This window comes from Sapajus apella, unplaced genomic scaffold, assembly GCF_009761245.1.
Source record: "Sapajus apella isolate SASKATOON/1434 unplaced genomic scaffold, GSC_monkey_1.0 scaffold12, whole genome shotgun sequence".
Taxonomy (NCBI): Eukaryota; Metazoa; Chordata; class Mammalia; order Primates; family Cebidae; genus Sapajus; species Sapajus apella.
In genome coordinates, this window is record NW_022436952.1 from 1,371,961 (window position 1) to 1,392,966 (window position 21,006).

The 21,006-nt window shown below is 50.5% G+C and overlaps 2 protein-coding genes across 4 annotated transcripts; both read right to left on the bottom strand.

The window, feature by feature from the left end:
• Positions 1-4,779: 4,779 nt before the first annotated feature.
• Positions 4,780-14,066, bottom strand: AOC3 (amine oxidase copper containing 3). The gene is given in 7 exon segments (XM_032279567.1): positions 4,780-5,441; positions 6,328-6,356; positions 6,359-6,456; positions 7,477-7,561; positions 7,564-7,761; positions 11,889-11,933; positions 11,936-14,066. Coding segments are annotated over 7 exon segments (2,286 nt in total). The 5' UTR covers positions 13,491-14,066; the 3' UTR covers positions 4,780-5,165.
• Positions 14,067-14,158: 92 nt separating this feature from the next.
• On the bottom strand, positions 14,159-20,949 carry AOC2 (amine oxidase copper containing 2). 3 transcript variants are annotated; one of them, XM_032279565.1, is made up of 4 exons: positions 18,633-20,949; positions 15,492-15,777; positions 15,127-15,256; positions 14,159-14,779 (listed from the first exon to the last, which is right to left on the bottom strand). In XM_032279565.1, exons 1-4 carry the CDS (start codon positions 20,218-20,220, stop codon positions 14,513-14,515), a joined length of 2,271 nt encoding a protein of 756 aa, XP_032135456.1. In that variant the 5' UTR covers positions 20,221-20,949; the 3' UTR covers positions 14,159-14,512. The 3 variants fall into 3 exon arrangements, with proteins under 3 accessions (XP_032135456.1, XP_032135455.1, XP_032135457.1); XM_032279564.1 differs by having other exon boundaries at positions 14,159-14,806; XM_032279566.1 differs by lacking the exon at positions 15,127-15,256.
• Between the last annotated feature and the right edge of the window lie 57 nt (positions 20,950-21,006).

Sequence of the window (21,006 nt, forward strand, 5' to 3'; positions counted from 1 at the left end):
GCCAGGCGCGATGGCGCTTCCACCTGTAATCCCAGCTACTTGGGAAGCTGAGGCAGGAGAATCACTTGAACCCAGGAGACAGAAGTTGCAGTGAGCCGAGATTGCACCACTGCACTCCAGCCTGGGTGACAGCAAAATTTCCTCTCAAAAAAAAAATATATATATATATCCACTGGATGAAGTGGATCACTGCAACACTTTGGGAGGTCAAGGCAGGCGGATCATGAGGTCAGGAGTTCGAGACCAGCCTCGTCAACATAGTGAAACCCCATCTCTACCAAAAATAAAAAAATTAGCCCGGCTTGGTGGTGGGCACCTGTAATCCCAGCTACTCAGAAGGCTGAGGCAGGAAAATCACTTGAACCCAGGAGATGGAAGTTGCAGTGAGCTGAGATCATGCCACTGCACTCCAGCCTAGGCAACAGAGCGAGACTTCGTCTCAAAAAAAAAAAATCCATTTGAGTACTACATGACAACCTATAAAAATGCTTCTGATTAATATTAAACGGAAAAAGTAGAATACGAAAGTGTATTTAGACAATACTTACCTAACTAGGTGAACGCATGAGTGCTAGAGACAAGAGCTGCAGTTTAAATTACATGAATGACAACGGGATGTTGGAGGGAGATTTGGGTGTTTTAAAATTATTGTCACATTGTTATTCATGCAGCTTAAAGGTCTGGGTCATCATTGCTTACAGATAAAGTACAGACTGCCTTGCATGGCCTCCAAGGCTCTGCCCACCCAGCTCCAGTCAGTCTTTGACATTCTGCCACCCTCACCCCATGCCCCAGCCATTGGGGCATTCACGGAACCATGAGCCTTCATGCTGGTGTCACTGCCAGAACACTGTGTTCACGGTCTACTACTTGACTAAATTCAGCTCATTCACCACGTCAAACATCACTTCTGACTCCCAATGAAAAAGACACAGAAGAAACTCACTGCATTACTTGATTTCAGGGAGGGACTAGAATCAGATGTGGGATGGAGACACAGACCCTTTTCTAAAATACAATTTTATTGAGCTATAAGTCACATATTGTATCATTCTCCCATTTAAAGTGCCTAATTCAATGGTTTCCATGGTTTTTGGTACATTCACAGAATTGTGCAACCATCACCAGACATAAGTTCTTTTGTGCCTTTAGGATTTTGAACATGTGAATGTATCACTAATTGAAATAAATCAATGAATACAATTAAACACACATATCCATCACCTCCTCTCTGAAGTCCTCCCAGACTCCCACCAGTGATAGATGGTTCCTCTTTCTGTGCTCCACTTGTCTGTCATAACTATTATGTCAGTGTTTTTATTTTTGTTGTTGTTTGTTTGTTTGTTTTGAGAGAGAGTCGTGCTCTGTTGCCCAGGCTGGAGTCCAGTGGTGCAATCTCGGCTCACTGCAACCTCTGCCTCTGGGGTTCAAGCGATTCTCCTGCCTCAGTCTCCCAAGGAGCTGGGACTACAGGTAGGCGCCACCATGCCTGGATAATTTTTGTATTTTTTTTTTTTTTGAGACGGAGTTTCGCTCTTGTTACCCAGGCTGGAGTGCAATGGCGCGATCTCGGCTCACCGCAACCTCCGCCTCCCGGGTTCAGGCAATTCTCCTGCCCCAGCCTCCTGAGCCGCTGGGATTACAGGCACGCGCCACCATGCCCAGCTAATTTTTTGTATTTTTAGTAGAGACGGGGTTTCACCATGTTGACCAGGATGGTCTCGATCTCTTGACCTTGTGATCCACCTGCCTCGGCCTCCCAAACTGCTGGGATTACAGGCTTGAGCCACCATGCCCAACTAATTTTTTGTATTTTTAATAGAGACGGAGTTTCACTATGTTGGCCAGGCTGGTCTCAAACTCCTGACCATATGATCCACCTGCCTTGACCTCCCAAAGTGCTAGGATTACAGGTGTGAGCCACCATGCCCAGCTAGTGTTTTTGTATATAAAAAGACCTCTCCGCAGCCCAGACTGTGAGCTCTTTGAAGGCAAGTATGGAGACAGTCATTTTTCTGTACCAATACAAGTCTGGCATTCAGGAAGAGTCCCAGAAACATTCGATGAGTGAATGAAGTTTTCTTTGCATCTGTGTAGATGGGCATGGTAGGAGAGGCCAGAGGATGACCCAGCCTTCCTCACTTTCATCCTCATCTCCACTCCAACTCCACCTTCCCCCTTCCTCATCTTGTTCCTTATCCTGTCCCCTCCCTATCACTGACCTCCCCTCAACCCCTCTCTCACTTCCATCCTACTCTGTCCCCACCTCCACTCTGTTCTCCAAATCCATTTCCATTTTGACCTCCATCCATCCTTATTTTTTGACTAGACCCAGTTTTCTGAAATGCAAAGACATATTAATAGCCTCTTAGAAATAGGATTTCTAAGGGGCTGGGTGTGGTGGCTCACACTTGTAATCCCAGCACTTTGGGAGGCCAAGGTAGGTGGATCACCTGAGGCCAGGAGTTCGAGACCAGCCTGGCCAACAGGGTGAAACCCTGTCTCTATTAAAAATATAAAAATTATTAATTCCAAGTTCTCTAAGGGGTTCTGGAAAGAAAAAGAAAAAATAAAAACAAAAAGAAAATAAAAAATATATATATACAAAAATTAGCTGGGACCCCTCTCTCTTCTTGATCTTACTCCCAGGAAAAGACACTGACAGAGCAGAGGTGTGGATGCCACATACTGTGTAAGTTTCTCTGGCCTAGACACACCTCAGAAAGCTTGATGTTTGAACCCTACCTCCTCCCCACCTTACTCCCGCCCCCAAATCCCTTCCTGCAAATTGTCCCAGTTCATTTTTTTTTTTTTTTGGAGATGAAGTTTTGCTCTTGTTGCCCATGCTGGAGTGCAGTGGTGTGATCTTAGCTCACCACAACTTCTGCCTCCTGGGTTCAAGCAATTCTCCTGCCTTAGCCTCCCGAGTAGCTGGGATTACAGGTGCCTGACACCACGCTCAGCTAATTTCTGTATTTTTAGTAGAGACAGGGTTTCTCCACGTTGATCAGGCTGGTCTTGAACTCCTGACCTCAGGTGATCAGCCTGCCTCAGCCTCCCCAAGTGCTGGGATTAGAGACATGAGCCACTGTGCCCGGTGTCCTGATTCTCATTTATGCTCATCCAAAGTCCACAGCCCACGAGGGCCAGCCCTTGAGGCTGTTGCCCTGACCTGGCCTCTGGTCCCTGCTAGGAAGCACCTGGCTCATTTGCATGCCCTCTCCTGATTGGCCAGCTCCCCACCCGGCTGCCAGAGCTCCTGAGGCTTTTTAGTGCCTACCCTTGTGACATTCTGGCCACCTACACTGGCTGCTGCAGAGTAACAGAGGCTACTGTCACCAGGGCCCTGGGACCAGATGACCCTCCATCTTTTTCATCCTTCCACCCACAAACCCCCTAGGCTGTTGCTGACACTTGACCGTCCTTCCACCTCACACACGCATACTCCGCATGGCCTGTGTAAATGCAGGAACTCGTAAGAGGATTATTTGTCAGTGTAGGCAGATGACAGGATGACAGGAGGAACATTTTTTATGACAATGAAAGGCAGACAGACAAGACGAAGAAAGCTGTTCAGAGACATAGGTCTCCCACAAGGAGATAACCAAGCGTTGTCCTTCTTCAAACAAGACAGTCCCTGCAGATCCAAGGCTTCCCCAGTCCAGGGACAGTGGAGGCCACCAGAACTGAAGAGTGCAGGAAGGAACCACAAGACCTGAGGCAGCAGGGACACTCCCACACGACCTCCGCTAGAAACAGCAGGAAACAGGCTGGGCAGTGGCTCAACCCTGTAATCCCAGCACTTTGGGAGGCTGAGATGGGCTGATCACTTAAGGTCAGGAGTTTGAGACCAGCCTGGCCAAATGGTGAAACCCCATCTCTAGAAAAAAATACAAAAATTAGCCAAGTGTGGTGATGCACTCCTGTAGTCTCAGCTACTCTGGAGGCTGAGGCAGGAGAATCCCTTGAACCTGAGAAGTGGAGGTTGCAGTGAGCCGAGATCACACCACTGCACTTCAGCCTGGGACTCCGTCTCAAACCAAAAACAAAACCGAGCAGGGAATGGAAGCTGAAGTAGCAGGAAGACCAGGAAGAGGAAGACTTTGTTAGCATAAGAGGGAACAGAGAGAGAGAAGGACCAGCTGTCCAAGGCCTGAAACTGAGATGCACCTCTACTGGGGAACCTGCCCTGTGGCTTTGGGAGAACAGTCTGGTCTCTAGAGGCTCCCTATTCACCTTTAAGACCCAGGGCAGGCTGGGTGTGGTGGCTCACACCTGTAATCCTAGCACTTTGGGGGGCCTAGGCGGGTGGATCACCTGATGTCAGGAGTTTGAGACCAGCCTGGTCAACATGACGAAATCCTGTCTCTACTAAAAATACAAAAAAATTAGCCAGGTGTGGTGGTGCACGCCTGTAATCTCAGAACTTCGGGAGGCCAAGGCAGGCGGATCACTTGAGGTCAGGAGTTTGAGACCAGCCTGGCCAACATGATGAAACCCCGACTTCCACTAAAATACAAAAATTAGCCAGGCGTGGTGGCAGTCACCTGTAATCCCAGCCACCTAGGAGGCTGAGGCGGGAGAATCAGCTGAACCCAGGAGGCAGAGGTTGCAGTTAGCAGAGATCCCACCATTGCACTCCAGCCTAGGTGACACAGCGAGACTCCATCTCAAGAGAAAAAAAAACAGGTGCAGCGTTTCCTTCTGGGGTGATAAAAATGTTCTCGAATTACTGGCAATGGAACTGTCTCAAAAAACAATTCAAAACATGAAATTGTATGCTTTAAAGGGATGAATTTTATGGTATGTAAATTATGTGTCATTGGGGGGAAAAAAAAAAAAAAACTGTTAAGAAAACCAGGAGTGGTCTAGGGAAATGCTTGGCCAAGGCTCCAGGCTCCAGGCTCCAGGCTCCAGGCTGGGCCATGCTTCGACTCTCTGTATGGGAACTCAGCACAGCTGGCATCCACAAGGCTGAGTGTCCCCTGTGGCAGCCATCACAGGCTTAGGAGGCTCCTGGCATAGAGGGGGATGCGAGGGAGGGCAGAAGAAAGTCCTCGTGCAGGGGAGAGGAAACCAGGCTGCCGGCCCAGTGCCCGGCTGCTCCCCATCCCTCATGCCCTGGCCCTGGAGCCCTTGGCCACATGCCCCATCCCAGGGACTGCCTAGTTGTGAGAGAAGCCCCCATGGGAGAAGGCAGGGAGGTCAGGGGCACAGGCAGCAGCCTGGGGCAGGCAAGCCAGGGGGTTGACCTCACAGGCCCCGGCATCCTGGTCCTCTCGGAAGTAGATGGAGTCAGCAGAGTAGAAGGAGGGGTCTTCGTCAAAGAAGTTGTAGCGTCGGAGGAAGAAGCCCACGCCGTTCCCCACAGTCACCGTGTTAGGAATGTCCTCTGCATGTGGGATGTGCAGACAACCAGCTGTCACCCAGGCCACCAAGTCCTAGCAGGGGAGAAGGAAGAGGATCATGAGCTCTGGTTTTGCTGAGGATGTGCCCTGCCTCCCACAGTGATTTTGCAGACAGGGAGTCACCTCACCTACCCACATGTTCTTAGTTCGTCAGGAAAAATGTGAAATCATAAAGTTTTTCTTTCTTTTTTTCCTTTCTTTTCTTTTCTTTTTTGACAGAGTCTCGCTGTATCACCCAGTCTGGAGTGCAGTGGCATGATCTCAACCCACTGCAATTACCACCTCCTGGGTTCAAGCCTCAGCCACCCAAATAGCTGGAATTACAGGTGTGTCCCACCACACCCTGCTAGTTTTTGTTTGTTTGTTTTGAGACGGAGTTTAGATCACGACATTGTCCAGGCCGGAGTGCAACAGCGTGATCTGGGCTCACTGGAACCTCCACATACTGGGTTCAAGCAACTCTCCAGCCTCAGCCTCCTGAGGGATTACAGGCATGTGCCACCATGCCCAGCTAATTTTTGTATTTTTAGTAGAGATGGGGTTTCTCCATGTTGGTCAGGATGGTCTTGAACTCCCAACCTCAGGTGATCCGCCCACCTCAGCCTCCCAAAGTGTTGGGATTATAGGTGTGAGTCAACATGCCCAGCCTCGTTTTTGTATTTTTAGTAGAGATGGGGTTTCACCAAGTTAGTCAGGCTGGTCTCGAATTCCTGACCTCAAGAGATCCACCTGCCTCAGCCTCCTAAAGTGCTGGGATTACAGGCATGAGCCACTGCACCCGGTCAAAGTTTCATTCTTAGTGGATTCTGAAGATCCCTGAGGAATCTGGCTCCGGAGGCAGTGAAGGGGCTCATCTGGTCCCCCTGACTCCTCCCCTCTCCCACCCCCAACTCCATGCTCACCACTGCATGCAACTGACCTGCCCTGCAATGGTCTCATTGTTGATAAGTCAGTGAAGTCCACAGTGGGTGTCCAAGGGTCATTCAAATTGTAGATGCTGGTGCTACTGGGATCCTCCTCCTTCCTCTGGGTTACCGCCATCTGGTACCTACAGGAGTTTTTTATTAGAGCTACAAGGTCATCAACTGTGCCACTGCCTGAAGCTGCACCGAAGAGTGAATACAAGTGGGAAATGAGCCCCAAAGTCTTGGAGTCTTGAGCCTCTGGATCATTCTCTGTCCAATCCTCATTGCCTGTTTCTGCCTCTCTCTCTCTTTCTCCTCTGTAGAGTTTCCCCATTTGTCCTCTCTCCTGTACCTTAAACATCAACTGGCCCAGCAGACTTCAGGCAGGAATGTTGCTCATCCATCCATCTGGATCAGAGCATGATGCTGAGCCTTGGCCTTGGAACCACACATATGGACATGGCCTGTTTCCCATCCTAGGTCAAGTTCAGTATCTCAAATGCCTCGATTTTAGGGAATCCTCCCTCCAATCTGTGTTCCTAGCTCACTGTGTTTTTCCTCCAACCTTTCATGTGAACGTTTTTGTTTGTTTGTTTTTTTGGAGATGGACTTTCACTCTTGTCACTCAGGCTGGAGGGAAATGGCACGATCTCGGCTCACCGCAGCCTCCACCTTCCGGGTTCAAGCGATTCTTCTGCCTCAGCCCCCCAAGTAGCTGGGATTACAGACATGCGCCACCACCCCTGGCTAATATTTGTATTTTTAGTAGAGACAGGGTTTGTCCATGTTGGTCAGGCTGTCTTGAACACCCGATCTCAGGTGATCCGCCTGCCTCGGCCTCCCAGAGTGCTGGGATTACAGGTGTGACCCACCGTACTCGGCCCAGGGAACGTTTTAAACATAAGGAAAAGTTGGAAGAATTGTATGGTGAACATAAACATACTCACAGTCTAGAGTCTACCATTAATATTTTCCTAGATTTCCTTCAATGCCTCCTATCTCAGCATTCCTCCACCCACCCTTTAGGCCTTGTTTTGAGTGACAACAGATTGTGGCCACAGGAATGTGTGTGTATGTTTGTGTGTACCTGTAGGAGGTGGAGCAGTGTAGAGCCCTTCATCCAGTCTGTCTGCCCCACTCCCTCCTGACCGCCGACCACTCACCTCCCCCAGCTGAAGCCTCTCTCCATGGAGCTGTTCTGTGGCAGTGGCTCTCCAGCAAAGCTGTGCACCTGGATGCGGTAGCCCCGGGGTGACCCCACTTGTTGCTGTGGTTGCTGGCCAGGTACAGGTAGCGAGGGATGGCGCCTCCCACTGGGAAGGTGGCCTGCTCCTCTGTCTCCAGCAGCTTCTGGGTCACCTGCAGCCTCTGCATCTGGTGCTCAGGGCTCCAGGGCACAGCCATGGGGACAAAGGCCATATCCTCGGCCCAGACCCAGTTCTCCAGTCCTGCTCGGGGTAGCATGGGGGAGGGCCTGTCATGCAACTGCCCTTGCTCCTCTGGACTCTGCCCCCACCTGGCTTCAGAGTGGGGGCCAAAGAGCAGGTCAGAACTGAGTGTGCCCTGCTTCTCTTCCCTCTCCCTGAGATAGCCCCAGTCCAGGGATTTGAAAGAGTTGTTTCTCTCTAGTGTCTTCTTGTAATAATTCCAGATGCCTTCCACCAGCCTCCTCCCTCTGATGGGCTGCAAGGGAGGGTGTTTACCTGAGGTTAGAACAACCTCATGGGCAATGGGCCAGGTGGCATTCCCTCTGACCTGAAGCCTTCCCCTCACATCTGAAGCTCTGTGACATCGCCAGGACTGCCTTAACATGAAAATAAGTCTCACATTGACTGAGCCCGATGGAGCTGTGCAGGCAGCATGCAGAGTGCCTTCTGTGTGTTAATGCTTTCACTTCTACAACAATCTCATAAAGGAGGAACTATAATCGTCTTCATTTTACAGATAGGACAACTGAGGCTGAGAGAATTTAATAATGCACCTTCGTTGGTCAACAAGGAGACATGGTTAATACCATGGCAGTGCTGGGGAACTGGGTCTTAGTCTGGCCCTACACTGCCCACACATCAGCACATAGAGGAAGACCGCATAGAGAGACCCCGCAACGCAGGAATAGCAGACATGGGGACCAAAGGGAAGGAAAACCAACACTGGGCCTGATGCTGCTGGGGCTTGGAGGGAGCTTTTGCAATTTGAAACCAGGCAGGGAGCTGGGAGCAGGGCTTAAGACACAATCTGTTCCCTGAACTTTTGGAGTCTGAATGATTTTGAGCCTAACTAGGTCCTATATTAGGAGTCAAGTTAAGAGATCTGAGACAAGGAACAATAAATCAAACCCTGCTGGTAGCTCCCTCTGCACCTTACAAGGACCAGGAGAGAGGCAAGACTGATTCAGCAAACAGTTTCCTTTTGTAGGTTCATTGCCCCTAATCCATATCCCAGCGTTTCCACCCTTAGGTGAGAATTGCAGACTAAGGGGTTTTTTTTTTTTTTGAGATGAAATTTCTCTCTTGTCACCCAGGCTGCAGTACAGTGGCATGATCTCGGCTCACTGCAATTTCTGCCTCCTGGGTTCAAGTGATTCTCCTGCCTCAGCCTCCAGAGTAGCTAGGATTACAGGCGTACACCACCATGCCCAGCTGATTTTTGTATTTTTAGTAGAGACAGGGTTTTGCCATATTGGCCAGGCTGGTCTTGAACTCTTGACCTCAGGTGATTCACCCGCCTCGGCCTCTCAAAGTGCTGGGATTACAGGCGTGAGCCACTGTGCCCAGCCACAGACTAAGAGTTCTTTATGGTCCATGCACACAAGTAGGCGCATGTGACTAATCACAACAATAGCTATTATTTCTCAAGGGCCCACTATGTGTCAGGGACTGTTCCAAGTGCTTTAAAAGTTGTCATCATTTAGATACAGAGATAAAGATAGATTGTGTGTATGGGTTGATTAGACATATGCTTAAATTTTCTAGCTAAGTCCACTGAGAGGGCCTAAAAGCAATGACATTCCAGTAATAATGAGCACACTTGATGCCCAGATCTTGGTTTCTAAATATCATTCACCAATAAAATGAATATTATCTTCTTGGAGGCAAGGTTAATTCTAGGGTAGGAGCAGGGAAAATGCCAGATGAAATTAAAACGTTTTTGGGTGCCAGAAAGCAAGGAAGTGCTCAAAAAAGCGTGGAGGCATGTGCAAAGGACACAGGAACTAATCTGAAGGACCTCCCAGTGGCCAAAGTTGGAAAAATGTAAGGAACAAAATAAATGATGGTACTGGGTTGTAACACTTAGAGTATAGTAAAAAGCCATGAGTCTATACAATTTGAATAAATAATTGAAAACACAAATAAGTGAAAAAGGAAGGACAACTCTTCCTTATGGAAAATCCCAATTAGTAAATGTATAAGGAATAAGGAAAAAAAATTTTAAGGATAAAGAAAATGTGATATATATACATAATGAAATACTATTCAGCCTTAAAAGAAGAAGATCTCATTGCAACAATATGGATGAACCTAGGGAGTCAGTGAAATAAGTCAGACACAGAAGGACAATACTGTATGATCTCACTTATACGTGGAATCTAAAAAATGTTGAACTCATAGCAGTAGACAGTAGAATGGAGGTTATCAGGGGCTTAAGGAGTACGGGGTTGGGAAGACGTAGCTCAATGGATACAAAATTTCAGATGTTCAAGAGATCTATTGGACTGGGCATGGTGTCTCACGCTTGTAATCCCAGCACTTTGGGAGGCTGAGGAGGGAGAATCACTTGAGCCCAGGAGTTCAAGAACAGCCTGGGCAACACAGCAAGATCCTCATCTCTATAAAAAAAATTTTTTTTTTAATTAGCCAAGCAACAGGCTGGGCATGGTGGCTCATGCCTATAATCTCAGCACTTTGGGAGGCTGACGCAGGCGGATCATGAGGTCAGGAGTTTGAGACCAGCCTGGCCAAGACAGTGAAAACCCATCTCTACTGAAAATACAAGAATTAGTTGAGTGTGGTGGCATGCGCCTGTAGTCCCAGCTACTCAGGAAGCTGAGGTGGAAGAATCACTTGAATCTGGGAGGCAGAGGTTGCAGTGAGCCCAGACCACACCACTGCACTCCAGCCTGGGTGACAGAGTGAGACTCTGTCTCAAAAAAAAAAAAAAAAAAAAAAAAAAATTAGCCAAGCATGATGGCATGTACCCACAGTCCCAGCTACTTAGGAGGCTGAAGTGGGAGGACTGCTTGAGGCCAGGAAGTTGAGGCTGCAGCGAGCCATTATCACGCCACTGCGCTCCAGCCTGAATGACAGAGTAAGACCATGTTTCAAACAACAACAAAAATCCCAAAGAGATCTATTGTACAGTATGGTGATTATAGTTAATAACAATGTATTATATTCTTGAAAATGGCTAAGAGTAGACTTTAAGTGCTCTCACCACCAAAAAATGATAAGGGCTGAGCATGGTGGTTCAAACCTATAATCCCAGCATTTTGGGAGATTGAGGTGGGAGGATCACATAAGCCTAGGAGTTGGAGGTTGAAATGAGCTATAATCACACTACTGCATTCCAGCCGGGGTGATAGAGTGAGACCCTGTCTCAAAAAAGAAAAAGGAAAAAAAAAAAAAGAATGTAAACCACCTGAGAGCAACAACATTGTTTCTTTTGTTAACTTGCATGGTGGGGTGCTTGGTGCAAGTGTGCATTCATACATTTTCGTTGCTTGCTTGAATGATGTTGTTACGTGAAAAAACAGAAGTGGCAAAACGTAGGCACATTATGACGACATTTGAGTAATAGAAATGTAAATACTTATATCAGTATATCATATTTGTACGTAGTATACAACTATACATTGTATAGTATACAATATAATAAATTCTATAAGAGCAGAGGTAATTTTTTTTTTTTGAGGTGGAGTCTCACTTTGTCACCCAGGCTGGAGTGCAGTGGCACAATCTCGGCTCACTGCAATCTCCGCCTCCTGGGTTCAAGCGACTCTCCTGCCTCAGCCTCCCAAGTAGCTGGGATTACAGGCATGCCCCATCGTGTCCTGCTAATTTTTGTGTAATTAGTAGAGATGGGGTTTCACCAAGTTGGCCAGGCTCATCTCAAACTACTGACCTGGCCTTCCAGAGTGCTGGGATTACAGGCGTGAGCCACCATGGCTGGCCTCAAAGAGGTAATATTTTTTAAGTATTGAAGACTTTTTTTTTTGCAACAAAGTCTGGCTCTGTCACGCAGGATAGAGTGCAGTGGCGCGATCTCAGCTCAGTGCAACCTGTGACTCCCAGGTTCAAGTGTTTCTCCTGCCTCAGCCTCCTGAGTAGCTAGGATTGTAAATGTGCCCATGCCCAGCTAATTTGTGTATTTTTAGTAGAGACAGGATTTCTCCATGTTGGCCAGGCTGGTTTCGAACTTCTGACCTCAGGTGATCTGCCCGCCTTGGCTTCCCAAAGTGCTGGGATTATAGGCATGAGCCACTGCACCCAGCCCAGTGAAAACTTTTAAAGCTAGGCATGGAGACTTCAGCTCACCCCTCTCACCCCCCCACACCTTTGCCTCTGCCAGGATGCCTTACCTGCTATATCCAGATCCACCTTGAAGTGGGCACTATGGGTGTGACCGTGCCCAGGGTGTGCTTTGAAACTTTGTTCCCATACTTCTGGTCAGCACCAAAGGGAAATGCTGAGCTGATGTAGCCTGTGGCGTGGAGTCTGATTTCTATGGCCCCATTAGGGTGGAAGACCGTATCCCACACATAGTCATAGTTGAGCATAGTGGACACAGATCTGATGATCAGTACTGTTTCCGCATGGCCCCCAAAGTAGTGAGAGTAGACATCTGGGTGGTGTCGCCGCAGGGGGAGGCCTTGGTTTTGCTCAAACACACAAAAGGCGTCGCATATTGTCTTGGGGGCCTGGGACTCAAAAAGGAAGTGCCAGTCCACGTAGGTGGCCAGGTAGGGGCAGTCCACCCCACGGGTCAGGGGCATGGAAAAGTGGCCCAAGCCAAAGCCACTGTCTATATACCTGCTTCGTACAGCAGAAGGAGAATTGCCTCCATAGATGGCCAAGGCCTCCTGGACGCTTACTTCACAGGCCACCCTCTCCCCTTGGAAGCGAACGTCAAAGATCCTTGGGCTGCTGAATGCTCCAAGGCCAAAAGAGAAAGTCCACAGTGAGGAGATCACTCGACTTCCCTGGACACTGAAGTGGGGACCCTGGGGATAGAACTGCAGAGGGGGAGCCGGACCCGGGGGCACAGGGGACATCAGGGACCAGGACCCACCTGTGCCATTGTCTGGGATCAGCACCACGTTCACCAGGCCGGCCTCAAACTGGGCCTCCAGCTGGGCCTACAGGCTGTCATAGTAGCGGCCTTGATAGAACACCTTCTGGATGCTCCAGCGGGCAGGGTCCAGGGCCTTGTGGTCCACCAGCAGCTCCAAGCCCAGGGGGTGCAGGAAGATCCCAGCTCCTGAGATGTTGTAGTAGAGGCCAAACCAGGAGGCCCAGTCCCCTGACTGTAGACCATGGGGAGCCGTGGTCATTGTCACCAGGTTCTGTCCCCGGAGCTTGTAGAAGCAACAGTGGTGCAGAAGCCCAGAAGCCTGGGGCAGCTCTCTGTCGAAGATCATCCGGTCTATGTCCAGGTACTCTCGGAAAAGCACGGGGCGGCGGTGATAGGGCAGGGGGCCTCCATGACGCTCCACGGTCACGTCCCGCATGTAGGAGGGGTGAGGCAGCGGCCCCACCACCAGCTCACTCACGTTGGGCTGGGGTTGTCCACCAAAGAGGACGATGGCCAGTGCCTCCCGGGCAGGTGGGGGGCTCCCCCTGTCCAGGTGGGCCAGGGCTGCCGCCTTGGGAGGCAGCTGCAGCTCCACTGAGAAGACACAGTTGTCCGAGGGCCGGGCCTGGGCTGCATCCACCAGCCCTGGCCCCAGCCGCCGGGTCAGAAAGCTCATCACAGCTGTCAGCTCCTCTGGGCTCAGGTCTGCAAACAGCTGGCTCTGGCTAGGGTGTGGCCAAGGCTGGGCACTGGGAGATATGGAGGGGCAGTGGGGAAGCCGGCTGGGTTCACCCCCATCTCCACCCCTGCCCACTAGCAGGACACAAACCAACGCAAAGATGGTGATGACAGCGAGAGCGAGGAGCACCAGGATGGTCTTCTGGTTCATTTTCCAATGAAGACAGATAGCAGATTCAACCAAAGGAGAGCAATGTATTCTCAGGCCAGCAAGACGGGGGCTCTGATGGTGGCGGGGGGCGCTCCTGGACTCTGGCTGAGGTTCCCAGTAGTCAGATGCCTGGGACTAAGGGTGGGAAGGACACAGGGAGGCTGGGGCAAGGGGGCGGGGTGGCCAGAGCTGGAGGCGGGTCTGAGCAGCTGTGATTTCCACAGACCTTACATGGTTTTGTCTTCCATGCTCCAAATCAGACTCTACGCTGTGGGTCAGGGTTGGAGTTGGGGCGAGTTGAGGCTGGGGGGAAGGGGAAGGAAAATTTCGAGATAATGCAGCCAGCCAGCCTGAGCATGAAAATGCAGCTCATCCCGGGAAGGGAGGGGATCTGTGCAGAGCAGCCTCGCTTGCCCTCAGCCCAGCTTCTTCCCCAACCCCCGACTTAGTCAGGGCCAGATATTCTTTCCTGTAACTTCACACTATTGTTCTCCTTCCAAAGACCCCCCCACCCCCTGCCCCTTTTGCTTTCCAAACAACATTCCTTGGCCAGGTCTATCCCCATTACCCTCTGTCTTCCGTCGTCGCTAAGTTCCCTGGCCAGAGTCCTTAGTATTCTCTGGAAAACCCTAGATACTTAAAATGTCAAACAATAAATTCAAGTAAAATTCCTCTCATATTTTTTATTATAAATTACATATAACATGTTTTCCAAAATTCTATCTGCTTTTCTTTTTGAATGCACATGCATAAAGAAATGTCTCCTATAATGTGAACACCAGCTCTTTCTTAGTAAGATTTGTGGTATTTTTGCCTGAATATTTAAAAATCATTTTTATAATTTAACATTTTAGAAATGAACAGGAAGTACGAATTAACCAAAGGGAGGGATGGGGGTTTACCGTGAGAGGAACATTGAGAGGGTGGGAATCTGGGCAGCAGGTGTGGTAAAAGCACATGAACAGAAAGTGGAAACAGAGAAAGGTACCTGTGCCTAACCACGGCCCCCACCACCCTCAGGATTAGAAGCCATGGTAGGAGAAAGGGGGCAAGTCTGGGACACAGGCTGCCAGGTCGGGGAGGCAGGCCACGGGATTGACGCTGCAGAGCCCAGAGTCCTGGTCCCTCTCAAAGTAGACGCTGCCAGGGGAGAAGATGGAGGGGTCCTCATCAAAGAAGTTATAGGGTCGGAGCAAGAAGCCAACTCTGTTCCCCAGAGTCACTGTGTTGGGGATGTCCTCCGCATGGGGAATGTGCAGGAAGCTGGCTGTGACCCAAGCCACCAGGTCCTGCAGGAAGAGGGAGGAGCTGGAGGACTATGGAAGCAAGACCCGAAGAACCACCCTTAAGCCACAATCCCAGCCTCCAGCCTCAGCCTGGCTTCCACTCAGCCCAGGCTTGTGCCTATTCAAGAGGAGCAACCAACGTAAGCAGCTGTGTGAGGAGACAGGGAGCCAGTGTCCCAGAGCTAATCTCACCCCAGGAGGGATGACCTGTGTTGGTCATCAGAAAACTGCACGGCCTCTGAACCTGTGAACTGGAAATTAGCCACTCCCCCTAACCTATGGCTAGAGGCTGGATAGCCAAGATGCCATGCCCACAGGTGTCCCTTTCCTCCATCCCTAGGGCAACCAACCTCTCCTAAGAGGGTTTCATTGTTGATGAAGTCAGCAAAGGCAACTGTGGGTGTCCAGATGTCATTCTGGTGATAGATGCTACTGCTCTGTGACTCCTCCTCCTTTCTCTGGGTCACCACAAGCTGGTATCTGACCAGGAATCGTTGTCAAGAAGGTGGTGTTGGAAAATGCCAAGTGTCTTTACTGGCCCAGAAGTCCCTTACATCAGATTCTGTGTGAGACCTCTTCCCACTGTGTATCTAACTTGGGTGTGAGGGGAGGTACAGGGATGAATGGTAGCCGTGGGCAGGGAGTTGGAGTCTCCAAGGGCTGGGGTGGGGGAGGGACAGTCCTTCCCTTCCACCCAGTCCAGGGCCCTCCTCACCTCCCCCAGCTGAGGGCCCTCTCCATGTCACTCTCCAGGGGCATGTGTATGCCAAGGGGGCTGTGGATCTGGATTCGGTACCCACGCTGGTGATTCCAGGCATTAGTCTGGTTGCTAGCCAGGTAGAGGTAGCGGGGTAGGGGACTTCCCAAGGAAAAAGCTGCCAGGTCCTCCTTTCCCAGGACCTGCCGAGTCAGCTGTGGGCGCTGTAGCTGGTGCTCTGGGTTCCAGGGGGCGGCCACAGGTTTAAACACCACATCTTCAGCTACCACCCAGTTTTTCAGCCCTGCCAGGGTGAGGGAAGGAAGATGAGTTCCATACCAGGTAAGGTCTCTGGGCCAGATCCCTGTCTTTTCCATGATGTCCACTGCACTGGTGTGACAAAAGGCAGAGAGCATCAGAGCACACTGTGCTGGAAGCCAGGAGGTCTGGGCAAGCGAAAACTCCTATCTTCTTCCCACTTGCTCTGTCCAATAGGGTAGCCACTAGCCATAGGTGGCTATGAAAATTAAAATTCGTGGCTATGAAAATTAAAATTCAGGGCCAGGTGAGGTGGTTCATACCTGCAATCCCAGCACTTCGGGACGCTGAGGCAGGTGGATCATGTGAGCCCAGGAGTTTGAGACCAGCCTGTGCAACGTGGCAAAATCCTGACTCTACAAACAACAAAAAAATCAGCCAGGCATGGAGGTGCATGCCTGTGGTCCCAGCCACTTGGGAAGCTGGGGTGGGAGGATCGCTGGAGCCCAGGAGGTTGTAGCTACAGTGAGCTGAGTTCACACCACTGCACTCCAGCCTGGGCAACAGAGCAAGACCCTGTCTCAAAAAAATAAAATAAAAATAAAATAAAATCAGTCCCTGACACTAACCACATTAAAAGTACCCAGTGGCCACACATGGATAGTGGCTATTGTTTAGAGTCACGGGACAAATATAGAACATTTCTATCCCTGTAGAAAGTTCTATCAGCAATGGACTACCCAACAGTCCCTAGACTAATTTGCTTCGCAGATTCATTTTCTGAATCCCTACACTGGGCATAATTAAAGCTGTTCCATGGCTGTCGCCAATAAACAGAAAAGCACATGCAGTTGACTGGTGACATTCTTTTAACTATGAAAGGGATAATAATATTTGTCTTGGACAAGCTAGCTGAAAAACTGACTCCCGAGCCGGGTGTGGGGGCTTGTGACTCGGGAGGCTGGTGGCAGGGTGGTGCAGATCCTTCGAGCCCAGGTGCTGGAGACCAGCTGGGGTAACAGAATGAAATACTGCCTTAAAAAAAAATAAAAAAGGCTGGGCATGGTAGCTCATAGTACTTTGGGAGGCTGAGGTGAGTGGATCACTTGAGACCAGGAGTTCAAGACCAGTCTGGTCAACATGGTGAAACCCCGTGTCTACTAAAAAAATTAGCTGGGGGTGGTGCATGCCTGTAATCCCAGCTATTCTGGAGGCCGAGGCACAAGAATCGCTTGAACCTGGAAGGTGGAGGTTGTGGTGAGCTGAGATTGTACCACTGCACTCCAGCCTGTGTGACAGAGTTAGACTGTCTCCAAAAAAAAAAAAAAAAAAAAAAGCTGGGCGTGGTGGTGTGTGCCTGTTGGCCCAGCTACTCAGGAGGTTGAGGCAGGAGGATTGCTTTAGCCCAGGAGACTGGGACTGCAGTGAGCTGTGATAGCACCACTGCACTCTAGCCTCGGTGACAGTGAGACTCTGCCTCAAAAAAAGAAAAGAAAACCCAATCCTTTCCCATGGTCCCCCACATACTCCTCCCTGCTCTGAGGCTTCGCTTTTGATCTCAGCAAGGTAGGAAGTACTGTCAGTCTTTTTCAGAAGCAAGCATATTCACACCTTTGTCTGGGAGCTCCTTAGAATTCTACAGCATCCATAACTTGCATTGCCTAACTCAGCACTTGGCCACACACTTTCTGCAGGTCTGGACTGTTAGTTCCTTTAAATGAGACCTATATGAAAGCACTTGGCACAGGAGACACTGTGCTGACGCTGGTGCCTCTGAAGCCATCCTGTGCACTGGTGCCTGACACAGCCTCTCTGGCCCACAGCAGCCGCCCATGCTGCACATGCTAGGGATCCAATAAATGTTACTTCCCAAAACAAGGCTCTTTAATGCCAAAGATGCTGAAGAAAAACTTCCAATCAGAAGACAGTCAAAATCCAAGTATGTCAAAGAATAATCTAGTTAATATGATCATTTCAAACATGCTATTAGTCCTCCCTGCCCTCCAGCCCACTGCGACCATAGTGCAAGTGCATGCACACAGACACACGCAGGCACACACATGCCATGAGGATGAGGAAACATTGCGCAAGAAATACAAGTTTAGTTTATGTTGCGTTATACTTGGGCAGTCACTTCCTGTCCCATTTCCCCCCACCTTCCTTAGTTTCCCTTAAAATGGAGAGGGTCCAGTGAGATTTTCTTTGTGGATCTAAATGTCTGTGATTCTCAAGTTTTTCTGTCCTTGACAAAGTCTGTCAGGAACAGCAAGTAGTCTGTGCTTTGAGCCCTTTGTGCTTGAAAAATCCCTTTCCATACCTGCACCAAGCTGTCTGCCATGTCACCAGAGTCAGGAGATGACAGGAATGAGATGGCCCTCCCAACGAGGAGTGGCCCTATCCTGGGGAACAACCCCAGCTATAGTACCCTCCCCTTCCCAAGCCCCCAGGTCCACCCCCACCCTGAAGACTCTGGATAGACTGCTTCCAACCTCAGCTCAGATCCCTGCTCTCCCCACCCCCACTGGCCCTCAGAAATAGGAAGAAGCAAAGTGCTCCAACTCCAGCCCCACTGGGCCTCTGATAGGGCCAGTTCACCTACCCAGTGTCACTTGAGGCTAAGGCAATCATGCCCAGCATTACATTTAAACTAGTTTCACAATCACAGCAAGTCAGAAGGGCTGGGAGGGGGAATACCTCTCACCTTTTGCCAGATACCCAGTAGCCCAGTACCAGGCTGACTGCACTGAATATGCTCACAGTCCCTGCTCTGTTGCCACTAGAGCTGTGGTGCTGCAACACCTCACTCTTGCCACTCAAGATCTCAGCTTGACCAGGGAGATTCCCTTCCTTTCCCTCTGCCCACCCCACCCCAACCTCCATCCTCATCCACTCAGCACTCACCTGCCACATCCAGATCCAGCTTGAAGTGGAAGGCATGTGTGTGCACCGCTCCCAGCACTTGCTCCCCCACACGGTTCCCAAACAGGAGGCCCTGCTCTCCCCCTCTCAGGAAAGCGGTGTTGATATAGCCCGTAGCATGGACCCGCCCTTCAAGTGCCCCATTTGGGTAGAACGCAAAGTCCCAAATGTAGTCATAGTTGCCCACAGACGACACAGACCTGACCACAAGGGCTGAGCTGGCCAAACCACCATAGAAATGATTTTCAAGGTAATTGTGGTGCCTTCGAAGAGGCAGTCCCTGGGCTTCCTCAAATACACACACAGCCCCCGGGAGAAGCTGGACTGTCCCTTTGCCCACTAATATATGGATGTCCACCATTGTGGCTTGATAGGGGCAGTCCACTCCCCGCACCAAGCCTCGGCTGTTACGGCCAAGTCCATAGCTGCTATCCAGATAGCGAGTCACCATTGTCTTGGGTGAATCAGCACCATAGATAGACACGCACTCCTGGACACTGACTTCATAGGCCACTCGCTCACCCTGGAACCGAACATCAAAAACCCTCAGGCCGCTGAACACCCCATGGCCAAAGGTAAATGACCAGAGGGAGGATACCACCAGATTTCCTTGCACACTGTATTGGGAACCCTGGGGCGAGAACTGCAGAGGGGGAGGAGGACCTGGGGAATTCCGAGGCCTAAGGGATGACGCCCCATTTGGTGGGGGTAGAGGGACTCTAACCACTTCCAACCGGCCAGACTTAAATTCCTGTTCCAACTGGCCCAAGTCTGCATAGTAGCGCCCAAGGTAGAAGACCTGCTGGACAGCCCAGTGGGCAGGGTCCAGGGCCCCGTGGTCCAGTAGTAGCTCCAGCCCCACAGGGTGAAGGAAAATACCAACACCTGAGATGTTATGGTAGAGGGCTATCCAAGTAGCTCGGTCCCCCGAGCGCAAGCCCCGAGGGGTGGCATGCAGAACTGCCAAGGTAGAGCCATTGTAGTTGAAGGCGGAAGCCAGGAAGATGGGTGCCTTGGGTAGCTCCACCTCTTTCAGATGTGTCCACATCTGCATATACTCAGCTCTCAGCAGCGGGCGACGGTGATAAGGCAGGGGCCCACCATGACGTTCCACAGTCACATCCCGCATGTAGGAGGGGTGAGGCAGCGGCCCCACCACCAGCTCACTCACGTTGGGCTGGGGTTGTCCACCAAAGAGGACGATGGCCAGTGCCTCCCGGGCAGGTGGGGGACTCCCCCTGTCCAGGTGGGCCAGGGCTGCCGCCTTGGGAGGCAGCTGCAGCTCCACTGAGAAGACACAGTTGTCCGAGGGCCGGGCCTGGGCTGCATCCACCAGCCCTGGCCCCAGCTGCTGGGTCAGAAAGCGCATCACAGCTGTCAGCTCCTCTGGGCTCAGGTCTGCAAACAGCTGGCTCTGGCCAGGGTGTGGCCAAGGCTGGGCCCTGTGGGATACAGAGGGGCAGCGGGGAGGCTGGCTGGAACCACCCGGGCTGGTCAGCAAAACATAGGCCAGGGCAAAGATGGTAATGAGCGACAGTGCCAGGAAAGCCAGGACTATCTTGAGATGCATGGCGGATGCTGAGAGCTGAAATCAGAGTTCTAACAGCTGCTCCTTCCAGTTACTGACATCAAGTCCAGGTTTATATTCACTAGGATGGAGAGAGATGGAGAAAACTCCACCCCATGGGTTGGACAGGAAATTTCTGACCTTGTTTTATGTAATTCTGTTCCAATTTTCTGTCCTGTGGTTTGGCCCAAGGCACTACTTCCACATGCACAGCCTCTTCCTCGCCCCTGAACTCCCACTGGTAGCAGTCAGTACCAACTACTGATTTCCATCATTTAGACCAGATGAGAGGGAATCAGAGTTAACAATGCTGACCTCCAGTTTCCACCCGGAATGGGTCTCAGGAAGAGTACAAACCTCAGATGCCCAATTAAGTTCTGCAGCCTGCTTGCAAGCACTAAACTGTACATTTTCCTACCTCCTGGCAGGAGCTGCATCCCAAAGCTCCAGGATGCACTGCCTTGTTCAGCAGTAAGCACTGAATTCTGCCTGTGGCCTAATGCCAAGCCCTTAATTTGTAGTCTCAGGCCTTTTCCATCCAGAGGAGTGGCTGAGGGCCTGGGCTTAGTAATCAGGTTTGTCCACCAATCCCAGTACCCTAAGCTGTGTAACCTTAGCGGAACTACTCGTCCTGAGTCTCAGTGTCCTCATCTGTAACAAATGGATACAACCACTCTACAGATTCCTTAAGATTAAATGTCACCATGCACATCAGGTACTTAACAGCCTGGCCCAGGGGAGGCACTCACAAACTGCTGGCTTTTGGTAGTCATCTCTGAAACACAACAT

Coding starts and splice junctions, on each gene's coding strand:
- AOC2 (XM_032279564.1), bottom strand. CDS start 20,220: ATGCATCTCAAGATAGTCCTGGCTTTCCTGGCACTGTCGCTCATTACC. Junction 15,257..15,491: donor AGGGCCCTCAGCTGGGGGAG/GTGAGGAGGGCC, acceptor ATTCCTGGTCAG/ATACCAGCTTGTGGTGACCC. Junction 14,807..15,126: donor ATGAAACCCTCTTAGGAGAG/GTTGGTTGCCCT, acceptor TTGCTTCCATAG/TCCTCCAGCTCCTCCCTCTT.